At 50.2% G+C, this 23078-nt stretch overlaps 2 protein-coding genes across 2 annotated transcripts; one reads left to right on the top strand and one right to left on the bottom strand.

Moving 5' to 3' along the window:
- Positions 1-2286: 2286 nt before the first annotated feature.
- LOC129535811 (keratin, type II cuticular Hb1-like) lies at positions 2287-17734 on the bottom strand. Its single transcript, XM_055394452.2, has 11 exons — positions 17378-17734; positions 8682-8839; positions 7449-7889; positions 6548-6756; positions 5885-5945; positions 5410-5505; positions 5027-5191; positions 4634-4759; positions 4161-4381; positions 3315-3346; positions 2287-2779 (listed from the first exon to the last, which is right to left on the bottom strand). The coding sequence occupies exons 3-11, from the start codon at positions 7875-7877 to the stop codon at positions 2667-2669; spliced, it is 1452 nt and encodes a 483-aa protein (XP_055250427.2). The 5' UTR covers positions 7878-7889; positions 8682-8839; positions 17378-17734; the 3' UTR covers positions 2287-2666.
- On the top strand, positions 11520-22410 carry LOC129535813 (keratin, type II cuticular Hb3-like). Its single transcript, XM_055394454.2, has 9 exons — positions 11520-13219; positions 17610-17818; positions 18431-18491; positions 19576-19671; positions 20182-20346; positions 20558-20683; positions 21419-21639; positions 21801-21832; positions 22206-22410. Coding segments are annotated over exons 1-9 (1341 nt in total). The 5' UTR covers positions 11520-12790; the 3' UTR covers positions 22208-22410.
- Positions 22411-23078: the final 668 nt, after the last annotated feature.

Here is a 23078-nt window from a genome sequence, read left to right on the forward strand (position 1 = left end):
TTCACTTTCACGCATTGGAGAAGGAAATGGCAACCCACTCCAGTGTTCTTGCCTGGAGAATCCCAGGGACGGAGGGGCCTGGTGGGCTGCCGTCTATGGGGTTGCACAGAGTCGGACACGACTGAAGCGACTTAGCAGCAGCAGCATGTCATGGCTACAGTCTGGTCATCATATAGTTAACTTCTTCCACCTGGTGAGGGTTTCAGTATCTATAAGATGGTTCACAGGATATGGCTCAACATATTATCCACAGTCCTTGAGAGGGAACTAAATGTTCCTGATTATCCTTAATGACTACATTATTATTATGTTGTCTCCTTTGATTGCTTTCCTTTGTTTCTGCATTTTCTGACTTCTCTGATTAAACTTATTCTTTGGCTAAAGTTTTTCCGTGGACAAAATGTAGGCAGAGGACATGAAAGGGTAAGGACTATGGGGTTCTGCTCCATTTTATTCTTATTGAGAGCTGAGTTCTTTATATTTACATTTACATTTAATGTAATCGTTGATATGATTGGTTTTAAGTCAACAATTTTGTTGTCTGTTTCACATTTGTCTGGTTTTTTTGTTGTTGTTGTTCTCTGAAGTTCATTTCCTGCCTTCTTTTGATTTAATCAAACATTTTTAAAATATTTCAAGATTATTTATTCTATTGGCTTTTTAGCACTTTTTTTTTTTAACAGTAAACACTGTTTTAGTGATTGCTCTAGAGCTAAAACTGATTGTGCATCCTTGGGACTTCCCTGGTGGTTCAGTGGCTAGGACTCTGATTCCACTGGTGGGGCTGAGGTTCAGTCCCTGGTCGGGGAACCAAGATACTACAAGCCATGCAACTTGATCAAAAAAAAAAAAAAGCGTCCTTAATTTATCAAAGTCAATTAAGACCCCCTGGAGGAGGACACGGCAATTCTCTCTCCAGTATTCTTGCCTGGAGAATCCCATGGACAGAGGAGCCTGGAGGGCTGTAGTCCCTAGGGTCGCAAAGAGTCGGACACGACTGAAGCATCTGAGCACACACACAAGTCATCTTCCTGGGGATTAGGCTGATGTGAGATGCTTCTGTTCACCCCTCTTATGATAGCATCTTGGTTCACATTTCATGATTTTTGATTAATTGTGAGCTTCCACTTATTGTAACACTTTCTGGAAGAATTCCTAGAAGCCTGAGTTTGAATGGCATTCTTCTAGAAGGGATTTGTATTTGCTCTTGCCAGATTCAGGGGAGAACCACCAACTTGGGCTCATTTTAAACAATGTTCTCATGTACGGTACTATGGGTGTTTGCCACCAAAAGAAGGAAAAAAAGTGAACTCCAGCCCAGAGCTAGATGAGGGCAAACTTGTGGTTTAAAGTTATCAGGAAAAACTTTTCTTTACCAAAGCCAAGATCAAGATGTACATGTTTCTTTCCTCTCTTTTTGCGGATTCTTTTCCTGCTTCCCCCTTCACTGAGGATCATCCAGTTGTCTATTATGGACCTTGGACCCAATTCTCCCTTTTATGGGCCTAGGCTTTGTGTCCTGTCCCCTAACCATAGTGGGCTTCCATCCATTGAATACCAATGACCAACAGATTCCCCTTCCATGCCATCAGGCTTCATCATTCACATACTTCCCTGGAGTCATGCTTATTGTTATTGGTATCTAACTCTGATCATCTCCCATGTGTTCTTGCTAGCTCATGATGCATTAAAATATTTTTTAAGTATATTATCTAGAATTTTAATGACAAAAAATTTATTCAGAGTTCCTAGTCTGACTTACTGAAAGAAAAGAAGTTGCTGGTGGCATTCTTCAGAGAAAACAATTCACAGAGTTTGGTGACTCATTAGATAGGGGAAATAGGTGTCAAAGAGTTTTAAGCTGGAGATATTAGAAAGAACTGACAGAAAGAAGGAAAGTTGATGAATGGGCATCTGTAGGTGGGAAAAATGATGAGATGTTTCTAAGGCTTTTTGAATTTCAGTTAGTGCAACATTCACATGGAGGTGCCCTGTGGTCAACCGGAAACCTCAGAGATGACCTCATTCATTCTCTTAATACTGCTCAGCACCTTTTATAAGCCAACACTGTGTCAGACACTTTCTAGCACTAGAGAATTAACTCAGGGAGCCCTGAGCCATCAGAGAACCCCTCCTCAATTTCCCAGCCCTGAGAACATAATAGCATGGTCCGAGCAGCAGGCCTGTCCCTCCCGCCCCCCACCCCCACCCCCCGCTTCCTGGAGATCCCACCCACAAGTTCCAGGCCTGGAATAATGGACAGAAAGATGCACACATATGATGGAAACTAGATGACTTTATTTTAAGCACAGTTAGCAAGGAAGAAAGATTTGGGCAAGGAAGTGATAAATATTCAAGAATGCAAAGGAAAGAAAGGAGGGAAGGGATGGGGCTTAGGTGTTGCCCTCTCTGTGGGCTCAGAGAGCCCGGAATCCTCAAACAGATTTCATCCACGGATCACTCCTCCCAGCAGCCTTTCTCAGCCGGAGGCAGGCAGGAGACAAGGAAGGGAGGAGGGGATTCCCACACAAGAGTTGAGAGGTGGACAGCAGAGGTGAGTCAGAATGATGGGTTGCACATGGTAGGGTTGGGCAGTCGGGCCAGCTGGGAGGCTCAGAGAGGGTGAGATGGGCTGGGGCTTGGGTGCCTCCTCAAGTCCTGCCAGCTCAACACTTCTTACAGCTGCTGCCACAGGCTCCCACCCCATAGGAATTGATGCCACAGGCACGGGTGACTGAGAGGTCACCACATACAACTCCACCCTGGGAGCGGCTCACACCTGCACAGAGACAATAATGGTAAGTCAGAACCTTCGGGGCTGGCAGGGAGCTGGTCCCAAACATAACTCCCTCCCTAACACCCAGGAAGATGTCTCTAGATCACCCATATCTCCAGGGAGAAAGACAATCTGAACTCCCGTGTGGTCTCAGGACTCCCATTCTCACTGGACGGGAATGACCTCAATCTTTCTTAATCTATTCTTCTGTAGCTGATTTCAGGAAGACCTCCATGGGGACAACCACACTGATAAAATACCTGTTTTGATCTGGAACAAGACAACTGGAGTATGGACAAGTGTATTTGGACAAGGAGAAAGTCAGAACTTCCTATGATGGGGAAAATAAGACTGACACTCTAACAGGCGTGGAGTGAAGTATTATTCCACTCATAACCTGTCAACCAGCTCCCTCTTTGTAACTGTGTGGTTGGAAATGAATGGAACTCTTCTCCCTGGGTCTTTTCACCCTCAGAGCTAAGACATTCTTCCCACTGTCTCACTTCAGTGTCTCCCCTTCAGGGTCCCAATTACTCACTGACATTCACAGCATTGATGCCTTCACACAGCCTGTTGTGGGAGAGAAAAGAACATTAGGACTGGGTGTAAGTTTCTGACAACGACCCCAGAAGTCACATGGTCACCCACGCTGAACCCAGTCACCTAAGGAGCCACCCAAATCCCTCCCCAGAAGGTCAGAGAAGGTCTGGGGTCCAGCACACCTAGAGGCTCAGCGTTTCCCCAGCTCTGTTTCAAGAGAGCACAAGAGGCAGGATCTCCCAGGTCCCTCTAGGAAGAGGGTCCTACTGAAGTACAGTGGGACTGCCCCCAGGACTCCAGCTTCAGACTGCCTACCCCACTCCTACTGACTGGCTCTACCATCCTGAACAATCCAGTCTCCCTGCGCCACAAGCTTTTCATCTCTCTAATAGAAATGTATTTTTCTATTTGCCCTTTCAGTTTGAAGCCATTTTTATCCTGCCCCTTAAGCAAGGGTGTTCTGGTACTAGCTCCTACCAGTTAGTTCACAGATACTGTTTTGCACATTTCTAGCCAACTCTGCATGAAGTCACAGTAATAGCTTGAGCCCAGCCACGATAGAAGTATTTATACCACTAAAATACGCAAATGTTATAGATCATAGACTTTTTATTCCTTCAGAGAACCATCAAACTATTGTCCCTAACCAAATGATGTAGAAGGCCATTGGAAATCAGACAGTGGGCTCAACTGAGACTGTTCTCCTTAGCCTTTCCTCGGAGCAGAGAGGGAGCCAGAAAGGGTTCCAACATGCGAGCAGAAGAAAGAATGGGGAAGTAGTAAAAGGGAAAAAAATGGGCCAGGTCTATGCAACTGAGGCCCCAGCTGTGCAGACTGTACTCACCTCTGCTCCTCTCCCTCCAGCAGGCGCCTGTAGGTGGCAATCTCGATGTCCAGTCCCAGCTTGGAGCTCATTACCTCCTGGTACTCCTTGAGCAGGCAGGCCATGTCCTGCTTGGCCTTCTGCAGGGCTTTCTCGAGCCCCGCCAGCTTGCCCTGGGCATCCTTAAGGGCCGCCTCACCCTGCTGCTCCGCCTGGGTCACTGCGGCCTCCAGCTTGGAGTTCTAAGGGCCCAGGAGAGAACAAGGTGGGTTATGGCCTCTGGGTCTGTGTGTCCATTTCCTGGATGTGTCTAGTCTCTCCACCCAGATGAGATCACCCCAGGAACAGACCTCTCCCCTTCATCAACTGGGGCTCCCTGAAGGGCCATAACCTAAGACTCGAGTCATGCAAATGGGTTGGAAAGTGAATGGTGAAATCCAGCTGAGCATACACACTGCCTGTGGGACCCTGGGTGGGCCTCAAAAAAACCCTACCTGGAACTTAGCATTTTCAATCTCAGCTGTCAGCCTCTGGATCAGGCGGTTGAGCTCGTTGATCTCCTCCTTGGTACGGCGCAGGGTCTCCCCATGCCGGATCACCGTGGCCTTGATCTCTTCATACTGGGAGAGGAAGCAGAGAGGTTCATGAAACTCAGGACGGGACCTCCCACACATTCAGGACAACATAGATGATTTGTAAGTTGTCCAGTGCTCAGCCTGTGCAACCATACACGGCAGCCCTGCCTTTCTACCCTAGTCTGAGAGATGTCAATACTTAATTTACCATCCCTAAGGATCAGACTCCCCAGACAAAAGTAGCCTTTTTTAATAAATACCTTGAATCCTTTCCAGTGCCACGTCTCAAGGCAGGTGTCCTGGACCACTCACCTTGCTGCGGTACCAGCTCTCAGCCTCGGCCCGACTGCGGCTGGCGATTTCATCATAATGAGCCTTGATCTCGGCGACAATGCTGTCCATGTTCAGGTACCGGCTATTGTCCATCTTGACGATAACTGAGGTGTCTGAGATGTGGGCTTGCATGACTCTCAACTCCTGTGGGGCCAATACATACACCATCCAGAGCCAAGTAGAACAGAGTTGACATTCCACCTTTGCACACATACACACACACACACACACACACACAACCACACACGAGCCCACAATTTCCAAAACCCTGACACCTGCAGGCACCCCCGTCTACTTCCTCTGTACACAGGCCGGCCTGGGAATCAGGAGGGCTGAGTACTGTCCTCTCTGCTGGTGCTCACCTCTTCATACAGGGTCTTCAGGAAGCCCACCTCCTCTACCAGGCTGTGCGCGCTGGCCTCCAGATCTCCCTTGCGCACATACACACAGTTAACATCCTGCAGATACAAAGACAGAGCAGTCCCTGGTCACTGCAGAGGCTTCCCAGGGGGGCGCCACGTCCCCCAACCCCATCCCCAGCCCTGCAAAGCAAGTCACAGCCATAGATCAGGAAGTCAAGAATAAGGGAACTAAGGTCTCCCACCAACTCTAGCAAAATATCCTGTGTGACTTTAGAAAGTCCTTCCATCTCTCTGGGCCACCCTATAAAGAAAGAGCCAGAGAATTCCTGCCCTGTAGATCTCCCAGAGTGTGAGAAGGGAAATGCCCTTCTATCAGTTGGAATAAAATATAAGTTTATTAACTGATCAAGGGCATACCGATGCCCTGAGGGCTACCAGACTCCCAGGCGACTATCCCACAAGCAGACCTACTCACCTGCTTGAGTTTGACGAGCTCATTCTCTGCCGTGGTCCTCAGGGTGACCTCCTCTTCATACCTCCACAAGGGAATGAATTTGAAACAAGAGATTTAGCTAGTAATGGAAAGGAGGGCTCAACCTGACCCATCACATCCACCCCCAGGATATTTGAAACATCCCACTCACCCACATCCCTAATTACACATTTCTCTTAGACATGATTTACTTTACAGATATTGATTTTGTTATTACTCAAGTATAATAAACTGCCTGGAATGGTGGATGGAACTAGTAACTTGAACCAGTGATTGTGAACAGTGGAGAAGACATAGTGTCATTTCTTTGTACCTCCAGTACCTAGCACAGGAAAGCAAAAGAGTAAGTGTTCAGAACAGGCTTATGGGATGGGTCAATGAATGGATGGATGGATGGATGGATGGATGAACAGGGATATGGTCCCTATCCTAAGAAGTTCATAATGCAATAAAAAAAGATTCTTTGCTAACATTTCAGCTTCTCTTCTTTTCATGTGTCTTCCTGTCACTGCCTTTAAAGCTGACAAAAGCAAAAAGTGGGTTAATGAAGAAAGAAGTTTCTAAGGCCAGTGTGCTCAGTGGTTCCCCAGATGTCATATCATGTCAACCCTTCTGAGAGAAGTGGAGCTTCCCAAATGCACTCACTTCTTCTTGTAGCCCTGCAGCACCTCCTGCACGTGGTTGAGCTCTGAGGCCAGCCTCCCACTGTCGGCCTCCACACGCTCAGCCTCCCGCCTCAGTGTCTCAATGTAGCCATTGAACAGGGGCTCCAGGTTGCTCTGGCAGCAGCGCTGGTTCTGGTAGAACTGCCACTTGGTCTCCAGCAGCTTGTTCTGCTGCTCCAGTAAGCGCACCTGCCGCCCAGAGGAATAGTCACCCAGACGAATAGTCACCCAGACAGCCGTAATTCTATCATCCTACAGGATCCATCCCCCAAAACTTCCGCCCATTCCTTTCCCCCATCCCACCCCAACACATACATGAGGATCTCTGTCACTGAGATGGCTGCAGATCTGAGTCCAAGTATCCATGATCAAGTGGAAAAGTCCTTTCTCATGTCTGACTTCACTGTGCCAGGGATCAGCCCCTCCCAAATGACCAAGCTTTCCCCTGGAAAACCTTCCCCAGTTAGGTCTCCTGCTGGCCCATTCCTGTCTGAAGTGAACATTACTGGGGAAGCCTCAGCTGGCCCCAGGGTTCAATGTGAGAGTGTGTGAGCGAATAGTCTTATTTCTATTTCTTTTTTTCTTCTGTTTCTATTTCTGATGTAAATTCCTTATGTGTCCCAAGGGGACACCTCCCCTTGTGTCCGCCTCCCTCTGACATGCCCGTTCTTGTCTCTCTTGCACGTTATAACAGTGCTATCATACCAGGAGCCCCTGCACTATGCTCACATCTCTCTGGTCTGTCTGTGCCCTGGAAATGTGTCCATCTCCTCCATCAGACTCGGGGTTCATCTGGTCCACATCTTGCCTGCCCCCTGACTAACCCTTCGGTGCCTACCCAGGAAAGAAGGTTCAGGAAGGGTGTGATCAAGGACACCCACCTTGTCAATGAAGGCAACAAACTTGCTGTTGAGGCTCTTGATCTGCTCCTTCTCCTGGTGCTTCACGCACTGTGCATTGGTGTCGATCTTCAGGTTGAGGGGCGTGAGAAGGCTCTGGTTCACTGACACGGAGGTGATGCAGGGAGGGCTGGGGCCTCCCACACCGCCGGAGCGGTACCCGAAGCTGCGGCTGCTGGAACCAGCACGGAAGCCCCCGCAGACACTGCGACTGCTGAAGCCCCCAGTGAGACCGCGGTAGCAGGAGACACCGCGGTAGGGGGTGGCCGTGATGCAGCAGCGGCCGGGCCTGGGCCCACAGGCCGAGGCGCAGCTGAAGGTGCGGCCAGAACTGTACCTTTGAGTGGTCACACAGGAGCTAGAGTTGCGGACTCCACTACGGGAGCTAAAGCAAGCCGATCCACAGGTCATGGTGACTCAAGGCTGGAGGAGGTGAAGCCAGAGGAAGAGGAGAAGGGTTCTGAGCTCTCCCTCACTGTCTGCACCTTTTATAATCCCAGACATCTGGGGCTGTCTGCGTTGCCACATGGAGCAAACTTCTTGTCACCTTTATGGGCTTGGGGAATTTCTCAGTCATTTCTCCTCTCCTGGGATAATATCATCAAGATGGGGCTTTGGAAAATCCTACACTCAGGCAACTCTGAAGCCTTGGCAGAATTTTTTCCATAGTTCAGGGCCTGAGGGTGCCAAGGAGCCTAGGTCAACCAAGGCCTGGAGACTCTGCATTTTGCGAGATAATTAAGGAGAGGATTCGAAGCTGGGTTGGAATGACGGTTTTAGGTCAGCTGGACTCATAACCTCCAACTTTTAGTATGGGTCACAAGATGCATTAAGACCAGGGACAAAGGATGGGCCAGCCTGGGGTGGGAAGGTGGGGGTGGACCTTGGCAGCTTTGAGAGCAAGAGTCTTCCAGGGGCTTCACAGGTAGGGTCTTGGGGGCCAACTCTTCAGGGAAAACTATGATAATTGACCCTTGGCATGGCCAGGAGACTGTGTTTACTCCACCAGTCACACAACCAAAAAAAGTATTTGTTTAGCTGCTTCATGCTGGGGGATCCACGCAGTGGGCAGATGTGTGTGAGCAGCGCGGTGTGAGAGTTCGGTATCTGAATCCCTGAAGCCCCCTCTGTCTACCCGCCTCCAGCCCTCTTTGTGTGCCTTCAAGATTCCTCACCCACACCTAACACAGAGTGTCTCCCTCAGCTAGACCTTACGTGCAAGGCCATACTCCCCAGTCTCTTTCAAAGGCCTCCCTGTTTTCTGGCGCATTTTCAGAAGAGCTTCTCCAATAAACTCTGAGCCTGAACTGAATGGTGGGACCTGGGATCCATTCCAAGAAACTTCAATGGGCAGGAGGCCCCAGCTCCCAGACCTGGAAGACAAGGCAGGCCCAAGGTGGGGGTGAGGCAAGTGGGGAGGCCGGAATGGTTGGAAGGGAAGGTACCTGGGGCAACCAATGGGCCATAGAGGGGAAATAATAATAACAACAACAATAATAATAACAGCTGATATTTATTGACCACTCACTATGCACCAGGCATTGTATTAATGCTTTACATATGTACTCACTTTATTCATATCACATCCCCAGATATATTTCATTATCTTCATTCTAGATACAAAGGAAACAGGCTCAGAGAGGTTACGGAATTTTCACCCAGATTGCAGGGTGCAGAGCCCAGGCTTGAACCCAGGTATGTCTGATTCCAGAAACACTTTGACCATTATACCACGGAGAAAACAGAAGTGTGTCTCTGAAATGGGCATGCTGATGTTCAAGATGTTTCATAAGGATGCCTTGGGTTACCAAAAGTAGACACACACACACACCCTCCATGCACTATCCCCATATCCCATTTGCTCACACACAGTGAATATGGCCTTCTCCTGGTCAACTGCCTCTCACACTCAGCTTGACAGTCTAAGCCCACCTTACTCATCCACCATATTCACCATCCCCCTGCCTCCTTTCTCCCTAAGCTCATCCATCCCCTGTTTTCCAACCAAAGTGGACTCGCTGCCAGCTGTTCCTCCCACATCCTCCGGCCTCCCTCGCTTTGTGTCTTCCCTCTGCCTGAACCCTCCTCCCCTCTCTCTTCTCTGTACATCCAGCTCTTCAGTGTTCTTCATCCCCAACCAAGCTGTCATTTCCTGTAAGACCATGCCCTGACCTCTGGCCCCAAGGCCCTGGAGGCTGACTCTCCCACCGAGTACCCTGGCATTAAAGTCAGACCCCCTGCAACCTCGTATTAAAGTCCTTAGTGTGTGCCTGCCCTCCCTGGGGACTGCAGACTCCTTCCAACTCTGAGCCTAGCTCCCGCTGGGTACCTATTTGCTCCCTGCCTTGTATCGGTTCCAGGGGCCTACAGTGGGGGTAAAGAAGAGACACGACACCAAGACAGAGAGTTAGCTTTCCATCAGTTGACTGGTGGGTTGGAGATAAAGGGGGCAAGGGATCAATTTCTAGAAGATCTGGCTGAAAATGGAGCAGCCCCCCTCTTCCCCATCACTGTGACCACCAACCGTCTTTATGGGGAAGTCTGTCCTTGAATGTATCAGAAATTGGAGCTGGGTCAGGGATTGGTACTGACACTTGGGGGACCACTGCACTTTAGTTGTCAAACCTGTCATTTCCATCCTTCCGGTCATGTTAGCACAACTCAGCCTGCAGCCCTCTGGTCTCTTGGGACTTTAAGTGCACTTAATTATCAGTGTGAACAAAAGCTGATTATTAACCTCCTCATTGATTGTGATAGCACAGAAAATCTGCTCCATCCATCCACCAAAATGCAGAAGGAGATCCAAGCAAGCATCATGAAAGTGCTTCTGTAAATCTAATTTAAAACTTTAAATTAAGGAAATTAAATACTTTGGGGTAAATCCATTTCCTTTTGTGAGGGAGATACCAAGGGAAAACTTCTTCAATACCAACTTATTCCCTAAAGAAAATTGGAGTAGAGGGCTTCCCAGGTGGCTCAGTGGTAAAGAATCCACCTGCCAATGCAGGAGACACAGGTTCAGTCCCTGGTCCAGAAAGATCCCACATGCAGAGTAACTAAGCCCATGTTTCACAAACTACTGAGCCCACTTGCTGCAACTAAAGAGTAGCCCCCTCTCTCCACAACTAGACAAAAATCCGCACAGTGACAAAGACCCAGCAGAGCCAAAAATAAATAATTTTTTAAAGAAGAAAGAAAACTGGAGTAGAAATTCATAATCCTGAAGCCATTAGTCACACAGCTGGAGCTGGGAGCAGAAGCACAGACACTGGAGGTGGGCTCTGTCTTCTACAGAGGATGGCACTAAGTTTACACTGAAACCCCGCAAAATCAAAGCTGGGCCAAAGGGATTCAGGTCCACAAGACAATTGGGAAAGACAGCAAATGGGGTAACGAGGCACTCCCTAGAAATGGGACACCGGGCAGCCAAAGCCAGGCATGGCTGGCCAGGGTGACCTCTGGTGTTCCAGGATTTAATTACCCCCTTGCATAATAACAAGTCATATTTAAAAGCAAAGGAAGCTAAAGATGATTTGCATATTTCTCTTTAATGCAAGCTGCTGAGTTCACACTCTGTTTTACTCTGTCCATAATTGGACACATAATTAACTACCATTATGACGGCTCGTAGCCTTCTAGGGTTGGTGGCCATGAGCAAGCATCAGCTGAGGAGAAGGCTTTGGATCAGGCTGATTTCTCTAAGACCCCAAAGCCTAGCAGTCTGGGCTCCTGCCTCCATGGGGAACTTAACTCTCATTCAGTTCTGAAGACTCAGACACTTGAGTCTTGGCAGAGGGCTGGGAGCCTCCTTCCAGATTCTGACTTTGCCCCTAATGGACCCTTCTGTGCTTTACCTTGTTTGTTTTTTTTTTTTTTTATCATTATTTTTATTTATTTATTTCTGGCTGTGCTGGGTCCTTGTTGCTGCGAGGGCCTTTCTCTAGCTGTGGAGAGCAGGGGCTACTCTCCAGTTGCAGCAAGTAAGCTCAGTAGCGGTGGCTCTCAGGCTCTAGAGCACAGATTCAACAACTGTGACACACAGGCTTAGTTGCCGTACGGCATGTGGAATCTTCCTGGACCAGTGATCAAACCTGTGTCTCCTGCGTTGGCAGGTGGATTCTTTACCACTGAGCCACCAGGGAAGCCCCCATGCTTAATCTTACATAAGCCACAGGTTCATTCTGAGTTCACCTTCCTAATCAAGTAAATGGGCACAGTAATTCTGACCTCAGAAGAATGCCCTGGGGGGTTAGATGAAATAATGCAGTATAAATTCCTCACACATTGTACGTGGGTGTGTGCTCAGTCGCTTCAGTCGTCTCCTGCTCTTTCTGACCTCATGGACTGTAGCCCACCAGGCTCCTCTGTCCATGGGATTCTCCAAGCAAGAATACTGGAGTGGGTTGCATGCCTTCCTCCAGGGGATTTTCCCAACCCAGGGATTGAACTCACTTCTGTTGCGTCTCCTGCATTGCAGGCAGATTCTTTAACTGCTGAGCCACCCCGGAAGCCCACACATTATAGATACTTCATAAATGCAAACTCCCTTTCTCCTCACCAGTAGAGTGGAGAGAGGTATGAGGGGTGGGAGTGGAGGATCCAACCTTACTGGGTGATGGGCTATGAGCTGAGCTCTGACAGAGGAGAGAGAGTTTTTGTCCCGGGGAAACAGGATGAATGGCAAATTAATAGTAGAATAAACATAACAAACAAACAAACATTTATGGAGCTCTTCTTAAGAGCTAAGTAGGGGCCTAAATACTACCCTGTCCATTGCACTGCCGCGGGTGTTGTTAGGATCCCTATTTTGCACATGAGGAAGCTGAGGTTCAGAAAGGTTATTCACCTTTCCCAGATCACAACAAGAATCTCCAAAACTGACCTCTAAAATGTCTCCCCTTCAACACACACACAGACACACAACTCACACACCCTCACACACAGACCTCGCAGAGCCGCACAGGCAGCTAAGACCAAAGCTTCCCAGCCTGCAGGAAGGTGGCACAGGCTAGTGGGGCCGGGAGTGCCTAGCTGCCCAGTTTGGGACTAGAACCAGTGCCCCTGAGTTTCCCGGCCCCGTCCCGGCCTAGGACCGCGGGCGGCCGGCCCCAAGCCCGCAGCGCACGGCCGGCAAAGCTGAACAGGCGCTACCCGGCCCCATAAAGCGCGCGCGGGCGGGAGGCGAACGCCGTTTTATGGAGGCAGCCGGGAGGCCTGCTGCTGTGTAATTCCGGCTCGCAGAGGCTCGCAGCCCGACCTCCAAGCTCATAAACGAGTGGGCCGCGCGCTCCCCCCTCCGGCCCGCGGGCCGCGATATAAGGCACATGGTGGGCTTCTGGGTCCAGCTGCCCGCTGCCACCTCCGCTCGCCTCCACCGCACCATGGCCTGCCTCTCATCGCGCGTCTGCATCCCCGGCAGGGTCCGAGCCTTCAGCTGCGCCTCCGCCTGCGGACCCTGGCCCGGCCGCTGCTGCATAACGGCCGCCCCCTACCACGGCATCTCCTGCTACGGGGGCTTCGGCAGCTGCAGCGTCTGCGGGGGCTTCCGCGCCGGGTCCTGCGACCGCAGCTTCGGGTACCGCTCCGGCGGCGTGGGCGGCCTCAGCCCTCCCTGCATCACCACCGTGTCAGTCAATGAGAGCCTCCTCACGCCCCTCAACCTGGAGATCGACCCCAATGCGCAGTGCGTGAAGCAAGAGGAGAAGGAGCAGATCAAGTGTCTCAACAACAGGTTCGCTGCTTTCATCGACAAGGTGGGTGTCCTTGATCACACCCTTCCTGAACCTTCCCTTCCTGGCTGGGCACTCAAGGGTTAGTCAGCGGGGCAGGAGAGATGTGGGCCAGGTGAGCCTCCAGGCTGATGGAGGAGATGGACACACTTCCAGGGCACAGACAGACCAGAGAACTGAGTCTAGAGCAGGGGCTTCTGAATAGAGCACTGTTACTGTATACAACCTCTGTCCAGACAGGCAGGGTCCCCACACACAGACAAGATCCCACCCTTCCTGAGCCTGGAAGTCCTGGCAGGACCTGAGAATTTACATGCCAGTCTCTCCTGGAAATACATTCCTGGTGGCTCAGTGGTGAAGAATTCATCTGCAATGCAGAAGACCCTGGTTCAATCCCTGGGTGGACAAGATCCCCTGGAGTAGGAAATGGCAACACACTCCAGTATTCTTGCCTGGAGAGCAAGAATACACCGAAGAACTATACAAAAAAAGATCTTAATGACCTAGATAACCATGATGGTGTGATCACTCACCTAGAGCCAGATATCCTGGAGTCTGAAGTCAAGGGGGCCTTAAGAACAAAGCTAGTGGAGGTAATGGAATTCCAGTTGAGCTATTTCAAACCCTAAAAGATGATGCTGTGAAAGTGCTGCACTCAACATGCCAACAAATTTGGAAAATTCAGCAGTGGCCACAGGAAAAAGTTCAGTTTTCATTCCAATCCCAAAGAAAGGCAATGCCAAAGAATGTTCAAATTACCATACAATTGCACTTATCTCACACACTAGCAAAGTAATGCTCAAAATTCTCTAAGCGAGGTTTCAACAGTACGTGAACCAAGAACTTCCAGATGTTCAAGCTGGATTTAGAAAAGGCAGAGGAACCAGAGATCAAATTTCCAACATCTTTGGAGCATTAAAAAAGCAAGAGAATTCCAGGAAAACATCTACTTCTGCTTTATTGACTACACCAAAGCCTTTCACTGTGTGGATCATAACAAACTGTGGAAAATTCTTCAAGAGATGGGAATACCAGACTACTTTGCCTGTCTTCTGAAAAACTTGTATGTAGATCAAGAAGCAACAGCTAGAACTGGACATGGAACAGCAGACTGGTTCCAAATTGGGAAAGGAGTACGTCAAGACTGTATACTGTCACATGCTTATTTAACTTATATGCAGAGAACATCATGCAAAATGCCAGGCTGGGTGAAGCACTAGCTGGAATCAAGATTGCAGGGAGAAAAATCAATAACCTGAGATATGCAGGTTGACACCACCCTTATGGCAGAAAGTGAAGAACTGAAGAGCCTCTTGATGAAAGTGAAAGAGGAGAGTGAAAAAGTTGGCTTAAAACTCAACATTCAGAAAAAAAGATCATGGAACCCGGTCCCATCGCTTCATGGCAAAAAGATGGGGAAACAATGGAAACAGTGAGAGACTTTATTTTCTTGGGCTCCAAAAAATCACTTATGATGGTGACTTCAGCCATGAAATTAAAAGACACTTGCTCCTTGGAAGAAAAGGTACGACCAACCAAGACAGCATATTACAAAGCAGAGACATTATTTTACCAACAAAGGTCTGTCTAGTCAAAGCTATGGTTTTTCCAGTAGTCATGTAAGGATGTGAGAGTTGGACTATAAAGAAAGTTGAGCACCAAAGGATTGATGCTTTTGAACTGTGGTGTTGGAGAAGACTCTTGAGAGTCCCTGGGACCACAAGGAGCTCAAACCAGTCAATCCTAAAAGAAATCAGTCCTAAATATTCATTGGAAGGACTGGTGCTGAAACTGAAGCTCCAATACTTTGGCCACCTGATGCGAAGAACTGACTCATTGGAAAAGACCCTGATGCTGGGAAAGATTAAAGGCAGGAGGAGAAGAGGACGACAGAGGATGAGATGATTAATGGCATCACCGCCTCGATGGACATGAGTTTGAGCAAGCTCTGGGAGTTGGTGATGGACAGAGAGGCCCAGCGTGGTGCAGTCCATGGGGTTGCAAAGAGTCGGGCATGACTGAGCGACTGAACTGAACTCTCCTGGAAATGGGGAATGAGGACTGTTGATATTTTATGTGATAGTTTTAGATGTTCCATTGAAGCATTAAATAACATCAAAATACCTGATGAGAAAATTCATCTCTTTAATTTATTGATTTAATTTATTTAATTTTATCCTTAAGATCAAATGGGGGAAATCTCATGAGGTATTAATATGTCTTTCAGTTCAGTTCAGTTGCTCAGTCGTGTCCGACTCCCCGCGACCCCATGAATCACAGCATGCCAGGCCTCCCTGTCCATCACCAACTCCCGGAGTTCACCCAAACTCATGTCCACAGAGTCGGTAATGCCATCCAGCCATCTCATTCTCTATCGTCCCCTTCTCCTCCTGCCCCCAACCTTTCCCAGCATCAGAGTCTTTTCCAGTGAGTCAACTCATCGCATGAGGTGGCCAAAGTACTGCAGTTTCAGATTCAGCATCAGTCCTTCCAATGAGCACCCAGGATTGATCTTTAGAATGGACTGGTTGGATCTCCTTGCAGTCCAAGGGACTCTCAAGAGTCTTCTCCAACACCACAGTTCAAAAGCATCAATTCTTCGGCGATCAACTTTCTTCACAGTCCAACTCTCACATCCATACATGAAATATCCCTTTAATACTTGCTACTCTCATGTTTTTAATGAAAGAGAGAGAGCCTCAGCTCAGAGTTGTCTGGGGCAACAGTTTCAGCTAGAATTTCATGCTTTCTGTTTTCCTCTTGGGTATGCCTAGTGATACTGGTTTTACAGCTATGATACTAATATAAAGTTACCCCTTTAAGCCCCATTTAAGTGTTTAGTAAAATGCTAAACAAATCCATTTGTAGATAAATCATGAGTAAAACAGACAAAATCCTGAAGTTGGCATGTGCAGGGTTCATGTTTGAGAATCACTGCCACCAGAGCAGTCCTTTGAGTGCACGTAGAGGAGAAAGGCAATGGAGAGTTACGGCAGGACCGGCCCCAGCCCCACCCACCTTCCCCGAGAGTGGGTGGCAGAGCAGGAGTCCAAGCCTGGCTCTCCCAGGCTCTCCAGGTCCCTGGGGCTAGAGAGTTCAAAGCTTGGGGCCCAGCTCCCCCACTCCTCTCGAGCGAGAGCTGGCCCACTTCAGCAGGCACTCTATGCTGTGTGCTGGAGCTCACACCCGGGAAAAGTGGCTGGGGAGTGGAGCAGAAAGGGTCCTGGCCCAGGAGCAGGCAGCATGGGCTCTGTGTCCAGTCTCTCCGCTGATTCTCTATGTGATGCTGGCCGGTGGCTTCCCCTCTTAGCCCCAAAGCTGTGCTAGGTGCAGTGTGTGTGCTGGCCATGACTCTGAACGGAAACGTAGGGATCAAGACAGGCAAGCGACTCACTACCATGGCTCAAGACCTGCCAGCTAAGACCCCCTAAAATGATCCCACATAATATCAGCATCCCCTTTCCCCATTTCTGGGAGCTCCACAGGGATTTCCTAGCTGCATTCATTGGGTTGGATGAAAGGATACCAGGTCTATAAAAGGCAAGGCAAGGTCTCAAATCCAGCTAAAAAAAAAATCTCAGAAGGGGAAAACTGGAGACCAAAGATCCTGGTCCTGTTTGCTGATTCTAAAAGCTGATTCGAAAAGGATTTGAAAGTTTTTTCTTTTAGAAAAGTCCTTTCTGGCAGCACAGTGATTGCTGCTGTCACATCTTTCCAGTTTGAATGATTTCCAGCAGAGGTTTGCATGCTTTACTTCCCTACAGCCCCCACCCTCCCTATTTTTGAAAATCATCCCCCCTTCACATTACCTGCCTGACTTCCAGACACATAAAAGTGTGTGTCTCCTCACCCAGGAGTGTGTGTCATCCTCCACCAGGTCTCTTCAGACCCCAGCCATCCTCCTTGGTGAGAAACTGCCCTCTCCAACCTCCCTCCCCAGCTAGAAAGCCCTGCACAGGCTGACCATCCATTCAAGCCCCAGGCTGGCCACTGAGGACAGAGCTCCCCTGCACTGGCGAAGTTCACAGTGAAAGGCTTTCCTCTTACTTTAACCCTCTCAACCCTCCTCTACACTGCTTTCCTCCAGGAAGCCTTCCCTGATTGTCACTACTGTCAACCCCTATCTGTCTCCACCCCAACCCAACCCAGCACAACCCATATGCCCTTCAGTGTCTCACTTACCCCATCCAGGCCCAACTGGACAGACCCTCACTCAGATTCAAGCAAGCAATCAGGAAACAAGGAGTCTCCAGCTGCCTCCTAAGGCCAGAAGAGCCCAGCAAGGACTATGCCATCCACCCACCCTCTGCCTCTGCACACCTCGCTGTGAGCTCCAGTTCTCTCACTCTGCCTGCTCTTGCAGGAGGGCTGGGCTTATTGGCTCCTCTCACTGTTTCTCCCGCCTCCACACCAGGTGCGCTTCCTGGAGCAGCAGAACAAGCTGCTGGAGACCAAGCTGCAGTTCCACCAGGACCACGTGTGCTGCGAGAGCAACCTGGAGGCCCTTTACCAGGGCTACATCCAAACGCTGAGGCGGGAGGCCGAGCGTTTGGAGGCTGACGGCGGGAGGCTGAGTTCACAGTCCGGCCACATACAGGAGACACTGGAGGACTACAAGAAGAAGTGAGTGCCTCAGGAAGGAGGCTGTGGAGACAGGAAATGGGGTGCAGTCAAAGCGGGATAGATTTGGGTTAGACCCCTAGAAGAACTTTCCACTAGGAAGCAGAGAGCGACAGAAAGCCTGTGGGGAAATTTTTTTCTTTTCTGAGATGGGAGAGGAAACACTGGCGAGTCTGTGCTTCTCCAGCCACCTCATCACTCTGTGTTATTTTATTTTGATTTATCAAGCGTGTATTGAGCATTTATTCTGTGTTCTGGGTGCTGTGTGGGGCCCTGAAGAGGGGTGAGGATAAGAAAGTCAAGAGGACAGGAAAGGGGGACCCCTGAACCAGATCAGGGTGCCGCCATACCAGGGAATTAGCTTCAGGAACAGAAAGGAAGCCTACAAAAATGTGCATGGCACCCACCCTACCTCTAAAACAGGAAGAACAGTGGGTGACATGGCTGCTTTGGGTGCCCAGAGGAGAGGGATGGACACTTTTTGATTCCATGACCACGTCCAAAAGATCCAGTTCCTGGAATGTGTTTGTCTGAGCCTTCCTTCTCTTTGCTTCTCTCCAAATCCCAGCCTATTGAAACTCTAGCCACTGAAACTTGTGCCTTTTATGTCCCCAGGTATGAAGAGGAGGTGGCCCTCAGGGCCACTGCTGAGAATGAATTCGTGGCCATGAAGAAGGTGAGTGGCCCCAGAATACACATCCCACAACTCAGAACCGTGGACAGAGGTGGAGGGAGCACTCTGTGATTCAGTGAAGCTAAGTGACTTCCCTGGAATCACACAGCCCAACCTCTCCCCTATTTCTTTCTCCAAATGTCCCAGTGCTCCCTGGGTGGCCAGGGAGCACAGTGCTTCAAGCAGGGCAGTCTTCCACCATCCACGCTAACTCCCATCTGCCCAATGGCTTCCCACCTCCTCCTGCTCTGAACCTGGCAGAAAATAGGCACTGCATAAATTTGTGTGAACGGAAGAGCACCTGAATGCTTGGGGGCGGCTCCATCCTTGGCCGACAACGGTTGGGAAATGCTGGCATGAACAGAGCTGTTGCTCCCCACCTCTTAGGACTCGACTCAGCAACACCGCCCTCAGTACACTGAGACACAGACCAAGCAAGGGTCTTGTCCTGAGTCACATTGGTTTGGGAGCAGAGTTGATCCCTGGGATGACTTCTGACCACACATCTCTAGATTTCTTTCCATAATATTCCAGAGCAGGGAGAGGTGGATCATCATTGCTGCTGCTACTGCTGCTAAGTCACTTCAGTCGTGTCCGACTCTGTGCGACCCCATAGACGGAAGCCCACCAGGCTCCCCCGTCCCTGGGATTCTCCAGGCAAGAACACTGGAGTGGGTTGCCATTTCCTTCTCCAATGTGTGAAAGTGAAAGTGAAGTCGTGTCTGACCCTTAGCGACCCCACGGACTGCAGCCTACCAGGCTCCTCCATCCATGGCATTTTCTAGGCAAGAGTACTGGAGTGGCTTGCCATTAGAACTGAGCTATTTTACATCAGATCCTAAGTGTCATGATAGTGCATTCTAGAGGGATCATCCTAGTACTAAGGGGATTGCCTGGAAACATTGGGACCCCCTCTCTCACCCAGACCTGCTCCTGACCCCTCAAAACGAGTAAATGACTTCACTAACACCATGACACCAGGCACCGGAATGAGCAGCTAAAGAGGGTCCAGGGAGTGCGCCTCCCTGGTGGGGAGAGCTCTGTGCTGTCTCCCCACTGAGACTCTTGCTCCTCCCTCTCCCTTTAGGATGTGGATGGCGCCTACCTCCTTAAATCAGAGCTGGAGGCCAACGTGGAGGCCCTGACGCAGGAGACTGACTTCCTGCGGCAGATGTATGAGGAGGTAAGGGGCCACAAAGCAGCTATGCAGCAAGGAGGCTGGCAGTTAGACACTGGAAAGTACTTGCCACCATTTGGCTCCTGAAACTCTTGGTTTGGGGACACAGGGCAGAGTTGAGGGACCCGAGGCAGGTTTACTGTCAGAAGGTGAAAGGCATAGCTTCGTGTCTTATCTGCTAAGCCCAGACAAGCTGGTGCTCCCAGTTAGTGTGGTGACAATTATCACAGATTTTAAGTTCTAGTCCTAGATCCAAAGGGTCAAGACAGGAGGCCCTGACTGAAGCCAGGTAAACAGGCCCCAGAGCTGGACTCCTCTCAGCCTCAGGACTCTGGTCCTGAGGAGCACTGAGAGGTTCCAGGGTTGAAGGGGAGATGTCACCTTTGAATTGGGGTTTCAGACAGTGAGGCTGTGGAAGAAGCAGGGGCAGGGGACAGGAAAGGAGGTGAGAAAGTGGGCTGCCTAGAGTGGGGCTATGGTCCAAGGGGCTCTTAACACTCCCCCACTTCCCCTCAGGAGCTCCAAGTTCTCCATGCCCACATCTCAGACACCTCGGCCATCGTCAAGATGGACAACAGCCGGGACCTGAACATGGACAGCATTGTGGCTGAGATCAAGGCTCAGTATGATGACACTGCCAGTCGCAGCCGGGCCGAGGCTGAGTCCTGGTATCGCAGCAAGGTGAGTGGTCCAGCACTCCCTTCCCAGAACAGGGATGCTAAAATCTGAAAGCATTAGCAGACTGGGGAGGGATGCGGAAAAAGCGTTGACCTTTGTCTGGGTGGGCAAGGGAAGGACAGGCAGCTTTCAGGATGGGGTGCAGATGTGCAATCTGCGGAGTTCAGTCGGATGACATATCCTGTGTTTCATGAGCATCTGTGCTTCCCCCCAGTGTGAGGAGATCAAGACTACGGTGATCCGGCATGGGAAGACCCTGCGCCGCACCAAGGAGGAGATCAACGAGCTGAACTGCATGATCCAGAGGCTGACGGCCGAGGTCGAGAATGCCAAGTGCCAGGTACAGGGTCCTGGCCCACCCTTCAGTGTAGAAAGAGAACAGGGGTGGCCTGAGGCAGGGAGATTGAAGTCAGACACCTCGCCAAAGTGTGGGAAAAGGAGCAACGTGAAGCTTCAGGCAGGTCCCCTCCATAGACAATGCTCTCCATTCCCCCTGCATGTGGGTTGTGGCGGGAGGGCTATGGAGGAGAATGGAATGACCTGGTCTTTCATGGTCTCGGAGGCAGAATGAGGCAGAGGAAATAGCAGTCTGAGGGGCTGGAAACCTCTGCTCTCTAACCAGCCCTGCCACTAGCTTGTCACGTGATTTGGGGAGGGGGGAGCATTTCACCTCTCTGGCCCATTGTTTTAGGTCAGCGATCGCACACTGAGATGTCCCCAGAGATTAGTGAATGAGTGAAGCAGGCTGTACCAAAGGCACTAGGGTTTGGTAAACTGGAAAGCACAATGGGCAGAGCTCATCAGATCAAACTGCGACAGGCCCTATGGAAAAGCAGACCCAGTGTGGCCAGATCCTCTGATTTTTCAAGAGAGGCCAGGAATGTGGGTTTATACATTAAATTTCAAAAAGTTAAGGACACTGTGCAGACATTCCCCAAGAGCACTAATTTGCAACCCCTGACCTAACAAACCAGTAAGGCCCCTTCTTCCCCTGACAGTCAATGGCCAGTGGATACCTGGTCTCTGACCCTAAGTCCAAAAGAAGGAGCCTTAATAACCTTACCTTCCCCTCCAGAACTCCAAACTGGAAGCTGCAGTGACCCAGGCGGAGCAGCAGGGTGAGGTGGCCCTTAACGATGCCTGCTGCAAGCTGGCAGAGCTGGAGGAGGCTCTGCAGAAGGCCAAGCAGAACATAGCCTGCCTGCTCAAGGAGTATCAGGAGGTAATGAACTCCAAGCTGGGCCTGGACATCGAGATTGCCACCTACAGGCACCTGCTGGAGGGTGAGGAGCAGAGGTGAGGACCACATCTGTGCAGACACCCTCCAACCTGTGTTCAGAGCCAGGAACATGTCTGCATCTTATTTATATCTAATTTGCATCAAGATTATTTGCAGGAGGGAATTTGCTGGTTCTGCTCTCCCCAACTAATTTTTGTCTCTTTCTTCTCCCCACAAGGTTGTGTGAAGGCATCGGCGCTCTGAATGTCTGTAAGTAATCTGTACTGTGGGTCCTAATATAAGAGCCTGGGGTTCCTGGTGGGCAAACTTTTTACCAAATGGCCAAATAGTAAACATTTTAGACTTCGTGGGTCAGCCGTCTCTGCTCAACTGCTCTGCTTGTTGTAATGTGAAAGCAGCCACAGCCATAGCAATACTTAATAGATGTGATTCAGTTCAGTTCAGTTCAGTCGCTCAGTCATGTCCGACTCTCTGCGACCCCATGAATCACAGCACGCCAGGCCTCCCTGTCCATCACCAACTCCCAGAGTTCACTCAAACTCATGTCCACAGAGTCGGTGATGCCATCCAGCCATCTCATTCTCTGTCGTCCCCTTCTCCTCCCGCCCCCAACCTTTCCCAGAATCAGAGTCTTTTCCAGTGAGTCAACTCGTCGCATGAGGTGGCCAAAGTATTGCAGTTTCAGCTTCAGCATCAGTCCTTCCAATGAACACCCAGGATTGATCTCCTCTAGAATGGACTGGTTGGATCTCCTTGCAGTACAAGGGACTCTCAAGAGTCTTCTCCAACACCACAGTTCAAAAGCATCAATTCTTCGGCAATCAGTTTTCTTCACAGTCCAACTCTCACATCCATACATGACCATGGGAAAAACCATAGCCTTGACTAGACGGACCTTGGCTGGCAAAGTAATAGATGTGATTAGGTTTCAGTAAAGCTTTATTTACAAAGACAGGAGGGCCTTGAGGGGCCACAGCTTAAGACCCTGAAAGGAAGGAGGGGGGTGTGGCAGTGAATGATTGAAATTACTTAAATAGCTGTTCCTGCCTATAGGGAGGGCCTGGTCTAACGGTTTTTCTAGGATGCTGGAGGTTGGACTCCAGGAAGGAATGTCCGGGTATGATGGTGTTTGAGGGGGAAAGGGGAATAGAATGAAGGGAAGGGGCTCTGAGCAAGAGAAGAATGGGTCGGGGGACTCGCCAGCAGGCAGGAGCCGCTGACGACGACCTTGCACGAGGACTGAGCCACATCCTCCTCGGCCCGCAGGTGTCAGCAGCTCCCGCGGCGGGGTGGTCTGCGGGGACCTCTGCGTGTCGGGCTCGCGGCCGGTGACGGGCAGCGTCTGCAGCGCCCCCTGCAGCGGGAACCTGGCGGTGCGGCCAGAGCAGTGGCAACAGCCGCCTGGTGCGCTTTGCATAGCGCCTTCCGCTTTGTAAATCCACCGCTCCGCAAGCCAACCGTACCTGCCCCGGGCGGCGGCGCGTCTTGGAGCTTC

The sequence above is a fragment of the Moschus berezovskii genome, chromosome 6 (genome assembly GCF_049115385.1).
Source record: "Moschus berezovskii isolate FMDL1 chromosome 6, NW_MosBer_1.0, whole genome shotgun sequence".
Lineage (NCBI taxonomy): Eukaryota > Metazoa > Chordata > Mammalia > Artiodactyla > Moschidae > Moschus > Moschus berezovskii.

Coding starts and splice junctions, on each gene's coding strand:
- LOC129535811 (XM_055394452.2), bottom strand. CDS start 7,877: ATGACCTGTGGATCGGCTTGCTTTAGCTCCCGTAGTGGAGTCCGCAAC. Junction 4,760..5,026: donor AGAGCTGGTACCGCAGCAAG/GTGAGTGGTCCA, acceptor TTCCTCTCCCAG/TATGAAGAGATCAAGGCCAC. Junction 2,780..3,314: donor CATCAATGCTGTGAATGTCA/GTGAGTAATTGG, acceptor GTCTCTGTGCAG/GTGTGAGCCGCTCCCAGGGT.
- LOC129535813 (XM_055394454.2), top strand. CDS start 12,791: ATGGTGGGCTTCTGGGTCCAGCTGCCCGCTGCCACCTCCGCTCGCCTC. Junction 20,684..21,418: donor TCGAGAATGCCAAGTGCCAG/GTACAGGGTCCT, acceptor CTTCCCCTCCAG/AACTCCAAACTGGAAGCTGC. Junction 21,640..21,800: donor CTGGAGGGTGAGGAGCAGAG/GTGAGGACCACA, acceptor TCTCCCCACAAG/GTTGTGTGAAGGCATCGGCG.